At 31.8% G+C, this 7921-nt stretch overlaps 1 protein-coding gene across 7 annotated transcripts in view; it reads left to right on the plus strand.

Annotated features, from left to right (window-relative positions):
- SPEF2 (sperm flagellar and cilia associated 2) overlaps positions 1 to 3928 on the plus strand; it is a 72955-nt gene extending 69027 nt beyond the window's left edge. For all 7 annotated transcript variants that reach the window (XM_031507294.3, XM_085567871.1, XM_085567873.1 and 4 more), the window contains one exon: positions 3375 to 3928. In XM_031507294.3, the coding sequence (XP_031363154.3) occupies positions 3375 to 3458 (84 nt within the window). In that variant the 3' untranslated portion in view covers positions 3459 to 3928. The remainder of the gene's footprint in view (positions 1 to 3374) is intronic.
- Positions 3929 to 7921: the final 3993 nt, after the last annotated feature.

The following is a 7921-nucleotide window of genomic DNA, read 5'->3' on the forward strand; positions in this document are numbered from 1 at the left end:
ATTCCATTGATTCCAGTATCTCCTGACTCAACAGTTAGGTGATACAGAGCTTCAGTTATAATTTGTAATACTTAAAATTTCCTCTTGAAAAGGCTTTTACTGACTGCATCTCAAATATTGTACTCTATGGTTTCTGTACTTAAACCCAAACTATTTCATTCCTTGACTGTACTGTTAAATACAGACTTTGGTTTCATAAATGAAGTCAACACTCAGGTTTACCAAAAAAGTTTTTTTCACCAACAAACAGGCATAGAGACCCAGGGGCCATTGTTTTAGGTATGTTGCAAATCTGGTCTATTAGATACATACTTCAGGAAGATTTTTCCTGTATCAATTCCCTATTTGGAGAACAGGTGAACTTTTTTCTTTCCAAGACAATATTTTTAGCATCAATTATTTTTGCAGAAATTCTCCTCAGAGATGTCTATAAAAATGAAAGTCAACCACAGTGCTGTTATTTTGAGATCTTTTACAAGATAAATATAGCAAGTCAGGGTGTGGTTTCTAAAAGTTAAAATGTTTGTACTAATGCAGTCATAAACAGCAGAAAGTAAAACGATTTGCTGAAAACTATAATAGGGGGCATCTAGCTTACAATTTTTCAAATTTAAGTTGGGATACCTGATTCTTTTGGAGCTTGATGAGCTGTTCAATTTCAACCATTATTATTTGTCATATCTTAACTTTTTTTTCCATGTAAGATATATTGTCTTTTGCAGGGATTTTGTTTTCTCTGCTAGTGGGCTGGCACCATCCTACATGATGGTGACCTTTCTGTTAGCCTTAGTACAAATGTCTACAAATTAATATGCCCAGAAATTCTATTACTTTTTTCATCTTGTCTTTTCTGACCTGATTACAAGGTTTTCTGGTCCTAACTAGACCTTTCCAGTGTTTGCCAATATCAACACATTTTTTTTCACTGATCAGATAAAATTTATTCCTTGAGAATAGATGATGACCCTGACATGTCTATGTTTATGAGGGTACTTCATTACATGCTCAAATAGTCTTTCAATAACTTTAATAATAAATTAGAGAATATTTTTTTTATTAGACCAGCTGATTCAGATGGGAGAAGCAAGCAATCTGCTTTTTTCCACTGCATGTGTAAATCTATTCAATTCGGTCAATTAAGGAATTTTCTTTAGACCTCATTATTTATTGTTACAAATTTTACCATCTGTTCTGAGACTGTCACAGATATGGTAAAACAGAAATAACCACATATTTTAATAATTCTGCATTTTGATTGTGATAAATTTAAATAAAGAGTCTGGGATATATTCTACTTCTAAAATTCTTAATGCTCAATAAAGTATTTGTTACTTTGAGTAAACTAAATTATAATTATTGAAGATAAGGTAATTTGATAATTAGCATTCAATTTATTAATATAAAAATATTATGCATTGGATAAATTGCATTCTATTTCTTATTATGCTTTCAAATCCTGAATAGCCCTTTAAAATAATTCTGTTTTTAAAACAGGTTTAAAATAAGTTCTGTTTTTGAGGATAGGGATATCACATCATATTTCTATGTGCTTATGTTTTGAATCTATTAAGCAGAGGCATTATGCTTGTTCAGTCTAAATTATTTGTTCACGTGGTTACTGCTGTTAATGTTGTTCATTCTGTTAATCATTTTAGTAACATAATCCAGGTATTCTTTCAGATAGGAGTTCCACTGAAGTGGGATTTCTATGAACCTATAGTTAACATGGCTTTTTGAAAAAATATTTATTAGTATGTTGAAGAAGTATTACAAAACCTATTTATACTCGCAGCAGCCATTTAATATTACACAACAAACATTCAGAACTCCATGTATCATTTCACAAAGTAGAAGAGCTTCTTGTGATAGGGAGAGTTCATATAGATTATATTAAATACAACTTTTGACAGAAAAAAAGTACTGCTGAATCACTCTTTAGTCATAAGCTGTAACTGTAATACCTATGAAACTTGAGAACCTTTTTTCATGTGGCATTTTAAATGTCCCAGTGTGCAAGGAAAGAAAAACCCAACTGAGTGTTTAAGTACCTCATTGAAAAAAGAGACCTATGTTATGCTTCTCTTGATCATTCATCCCATCACTAAATAATCTTAGAAAATTTAATGTACATAAAATATGTTGTTTCTTATAGTAAAGAAATATAAATATTATGTTTTCACCTTAAAAAAAGTTTGCTTCATTAAAGACAGACATAATAAAACTGTTGGAGCACTCTATATCCAGTTTTTTGACAGAATTTAGTACTACATTTATTTTTATCTAACCAGGATTGAAATTACTTATTCTAACTCAATTTGCTGAAAAAGTGACTCCTTATAATGAAGTGTCTCCTATTAGTGCAACCTTCTAAAACCAAAGACTGGTAATACTTTCTTTTAGCATAGTTTTGTATTCACTGAACTGCTTCTGGTATTTTGTAAGTTTGTTAGGCATCATTACATACAGGCAGTTTCTGCTCTTGAGAAAAGGTTGTATATTCAAAATATGCACAAAATATATATTGCACTACATGTATGTAAAAATACTACATACAATAAAAAAATCTGACTGTTAATTATTCTCCTAAAGGAAAAAATGTGTATTCTGACAGTATCAGAAGATGCTAGAAAGTTAAATATTTATTTTTGTATTGAATGCTCAGCATGTTATTATTTTAAAACAAAAATTCCTTGTTCATCTTACTAACACATCCTCCAATGGATAGTACTGCTGAAATGGGAAATGGAGAAGATTCTGTTAATACAAAATTATTGAAAATCAACAAATCAGACAATATGTTATAAAGAATTAAGCATAAAATTAACCTACTGAAGGTATATATTATTCAAAGTGTTAGTTACTTATTTTTTTAATATGTATTCCCTGGAATTGTTAAGGGATTAATTGTTAAACTTGTTAAATTAAAGTTCAGTCTGAAATATGACATAATAAAAAAAAGTCCTTAATTGAAGAATTTGTCATTGTATGTTCTGAATAATATTTACTGGTTTAAACAACAGTCTTGATACCTCTCTTTACCAATAATATTAAGCTGATGTTTACGATTTCTGTTTAAGAGTCTCATTTAAACATAGTGTTGTTTTGCAAAACCACCGAAGGAAATTAAGTCCTGTGGATAACATGAAAATATCATCACAGAGATATTACAGCACCTCAGCTGAATAAGTTCCAGTGTCCTGCTGGAAGACATTGTCTGTAACATGGGGAATCTACAATTTACCTCCACTGAAGTTAGTTTTTCACCATAATCTAGTCAGTGGAAAGCTCACCCCATGGATAGACAGGTGTTATTACTGCAGTTTTCAGGCTGCAACATGAAATTACTTTTAATATTTCCTTTTTTCTTTTCATAGGATATAAAAGTCTTTCTCCAAAGATCCAAAGAAGCACAATCAACTGATGGGGAACAAAACACATGTGAAGACATAAATGTATGAAAAACTACTGTTTATGAACATTAAGAAATCTTTTTTCTCAAAGTCTGTAAGAAATGTGTCTTACAGGTACAGTCCTCTCTTCCATGAGAAATGTTTTTTTGTTTATTGTTGCAAGAGCAAAATCCCATCCAACTACACATTTTCTGTTACTTTAAAATTAAAATAAACAAAACAACAAAACCACAAAAAGGGAAAGTTATGGTTTGCTCATCTTAAATAGTCTGATGATATTTCTAAATAAAATTAATCCCATTTCTGAACTTAAATAGAGATGGTAATGTTGGCATTAAGATATGGTTAAAGAGTATATCCAGTTCTTCTAAATGTACTAAGATATCTATTCAGCTTTTGTTATCTGTACAGTTTATTAATTAATTAACTTTTAATGAATTTAATGCTGTAATCAATTAATCTTTTAAAGCATGTTGCAATTTTTAATTAAAAAAATAAATGAAAATTGTTTTCTCTAAGACCAGGACAAACTGGGCATCATGTTAATGAAAACAGTGTTTGGTGACATTGGAGATGATGAATCTTTGCCATTGAACCTTTCTGTTTCTAACCTTGCAGTACATCTCAATTATACCACCTGCTATCCTTTTTTTATTGACACAGTGCATTCAAGGGCACCACATACTCCGAATTTTCATATGTGATAGGTGCTTGTCTAAAAATATCTATTGCACACCATGACACCTAGAGAATGTTGACTTCTCTGGCAGATTAAGAAGAGTCTTAGTCAAACGTTCTCCTTACAGCTTAAGTGGGTGTTTCTTTTTCTGTATGAAGTCTGAGTCTTACTGGTTTTCCTGGATAATAGGATCTTTGTGTTTAAATGCAGTTTTATCCAATTTCTCCATTCTCTTGTGTCTAGGGACAGCTTACAATAAGTTGATAGGAACTGTTTTTTCACGGACCTTTGTGACATATGTTTCAGACCACTCCTTGTAAATAATTCCCCTGGATTTGAAAATGGAGATGCATAAAAAATTCTCGGCTTTCAGTGGTATTCTGGTATTCATCTGATCTACAGTATCAAGTTTTCTGAAGACTAAACATAGGAAACTGGCAACTGTGATTATCTGAACTAAGTATATGGTCTAATTTTAGTCTGTCTGCTGCCCAAGATATTAGCAAACCTTCAGCATTCTACACTGACTTAGTAGCTTGTATCTGAGCACTGCTCCTTCATTCTGGAGCATGAATCCTTCACTCCTAATTTTCTGCATTCATCATTACCCTCAGAAAAATTGTGCAAACTGTTTAAATGGTCTTTTCCCTGTTTTGATTCAGCAAAGTATTTGAACATATGATGCTCTTTAAGAATACAAATAATCTTATGGAAGTCATATAACCCATAGGGAACCACAAACCTTTACCCTTTGCTGAGAATGCTATCTGCACAGAGTATTTTTTCATTTTAATATAGTTTATTACTTTTTAGCCAAGTATGCATGAGATAGTATAGTACTCACAAATGATGATATTGCTTGTGAGGTTTCTAGATTGCCTTTCTGAGTTATAAAACAATTCTGTATCAAAAAAGCAACAGCAAAAAAAAGAGAAATGGTTAGACAACAACTAAGAGATCAGATAAATAAATCTGGCAGTAAATATTTTTCATGTTTTAGAACCTGATATCAATAATGGCAGGTTTATTTCTTTGATTAAAGACAGTCACATTTTGAAAGGAAAGTCTAGAGGTAGCAGATCAAAGCATTTATATGTGATATATGACTCTCAGAATAGAACCCAGTCAGCTTATCACTTCAGGCAAAAAATATTAATGTCTTTTCAGTCTACATATTTTGTGCTAACCACACCAGTACAGAAACAGATGTAACTTTGTTGTGCCCCCACAAACCATGCTAAAACCTCAACATCCTCATTTTACATGTGACAACAGGCTTCATGATATGCATACAAATTATTCTTTTTACAAGAATCATTTCTTCACATAACATAGACAACTTGGTCAGTTTTATCCCAATATTTTTTAAACATAACATTAATATATTCACACAAGAATTTGTATTTTTACTCCATATTAAATTATTATATTAATAGAAAAGAGTTGCAATTTAGTTCTCTGCCTTTTGCATATTTCATAATCTTTAAATGATTTCTTTTGTTCCACATTTAGATTTTTATTTAAAAACAGCTTTAATTACTAACTGTTTAATTCTGATTTTGCACACTGGAGATCTCCATTAGAAAATTAAAAAAATATTAGTTTCAAAAAGCCTTCCCTACAGTTCATACACCTGAGTGAAGGAAGAAGAAGCTTCAGCTACTGTAAATCATAAATTTCTATTTAGGTAAGATTCTTCAATTATTCCGCCTTTCTCATACACTGTTTATAAATTTTACCTGTGACCCAGAATAGAACATAAAATCATTACTGATAATGTCTGAAATTAAGTGCAGATTGCATAGCAGTGTAAAATAGTAAAAAATGAAGTAGGCTGTGTGAAATGTCAAGTTTCATGCAGTGAGCACGTACTCCTCTATCAGAAAGTAAAGGTATAATTTACAAAGCAAAGAGTATATGGCCTGAAAATTGCAATGTATTTTTTCAACAGTTACTACTGGAGTATAACTGAGTATCACAAGAGTTATTCAAGAGACTTTGAGTTCCCAGCTCAGCTGTGACCCAGACATGAAAGAGGTCATTGTTTTTATGAAGGAGGAATGTTGAGTAGTTTTGCATTCAGTTGTAGCAGAGAAGTTACAGTTATATCATGTTCAGCTTTTATAGCTACACTTCTAGCAGGATAGCTGTTGAAACTAGAAAGTATTCAGAGAATAATGTCAAGAATGGTAGGAAATAATGTATAAGATGAATAAGAAAGTACAAGGAACTTGGCCTCTTTACTTCACTAAAGGAAAATGCAATGGGGTTTCAAATATCATTTTTACAAGAATCCATATTCATTCTGGTAGATACCATGTAGATTCAATTGCTGGAACCCTTGGCTTAAAAACAACAAGCAGATTTTGATTAGGGAAGTAGATGAACTGTTGAAGCAAGTAGCTAAATGAGCCAATTTCCTCATCAGAGAGCTGTAAAATCCAGATAGGCAATTATTTTAGACACAGTTTGTGACAGGAACTAAAAGAAGAAATAACTGTGCATTTGATATTAACATACAGAGTTCAAAAACTGAACCTGAAAGACTAGGAAAGACTAGTTTGGCTTTCAGTTAAATGTATGCAAAATGCTCAGTCCTGTTTTCACAGTGTGCTGTCTTTTAATGTTTTATTTACTCCTTAATTTCACTTAGATATTCTTGTCTATTCTGCATAGAAAATGCCTTAGATGGTTTGCTTTAGAAAAGATGCAACAAAGCTATCAAAATTCTCATAATAATTAAAATTACTTGTATTCCATCTGTTCAAAACTCTTCTTTAAAAAAAAGCTACAAACCAAAAGGTGCTGCTGCATTAAGTGTCTTCTACATTTTTATTAATCTGCATAAAATCTTTCAGCATAAATCAATCTTAACATTTCATTCTGTACAGAACTCAGGCTCCATATTTGTTTTTTTCAGGGCTATCATCCATTCCTTTAGGTAAGTAAAATACCTCCAGATTTGTTCCTCAGAAAGCAGTCTGGTACAGGAAGATTCAAAATTTTGCAAATAACCAGAACACTTTAAAATACAGTTATGGGTTTTTTTTGTTATTTTGCTTTAAAATGGTTGAGTGATGTCACATATTGCCATAATAGCAAGAAAAATTCCTCAATCTGCTCTGTGGTCCTTACCCCAAAGCTTCCACTGAGTATGAGGTTAAAACAGGCTTCATTTTTTTAATATTCATAAGTTAAGCCTGCTGTTTTGTAAAACCTCAGCTCTGCTGAAGTTTTTGTGTGTAGACAGCTTAAGAGAAGCTCTCCAAACCATTGAAAGAATATTATAATATGAAAAGCAAGCATGCTACACAAACTTCTTTGCAATGTTATAGTTATGAAATTAAAGCAATATCAATCAGAAAATTTCAGAAATTGTAGTAGTGTTCACTTTATCAGTAAAAATTATCTGGATTGATACTAGTTTTATTACCTTCAATAAATTCTATAACAAATATGCTTATTTTTAAGTAGAAAAGCAATTGAATTTAACTTCCAGTTTTACAAAATATCCTTGGCAGTGGGAAAAGAAAACTCAACTATTTTCTTTAAAGTTTATTTTAAATATAATGTGTCATGAAAAATCTGCAGTTCAGCATCTCATCATAGAAGATCCCTGGAAATTCAAGAATTAAGGTGCAAAAAGTTGCTCCTCTGGGAAGTGTAGGTTCTCATAATGATAACTGCTGAGGAGCAGCTGTGCTGAAAAGATCCTGGGGATGTTGGTGGACAGCAAGCTGAACATGAGCCAGCTGTGTGCCCTGGCAGCAAGAGTAATTTGGCATGTGTTAACAGGAACACAGCTTGCAGTTGATGGAGAAAAGTCATTACT

This window comes from Lonchura striata, chromosome Z (genome assembly GCF_050655825.1).
Source record: "Lonchura striata isolate lonStrDom1 chromosome Z, ASM5065582v1, whole genome shotgun sequence".
NCBI lineage: Eukaryota > Metazoa > Chordata > Aves > Passeriformes > Estrildidae > Lonchura > Lonchura striata.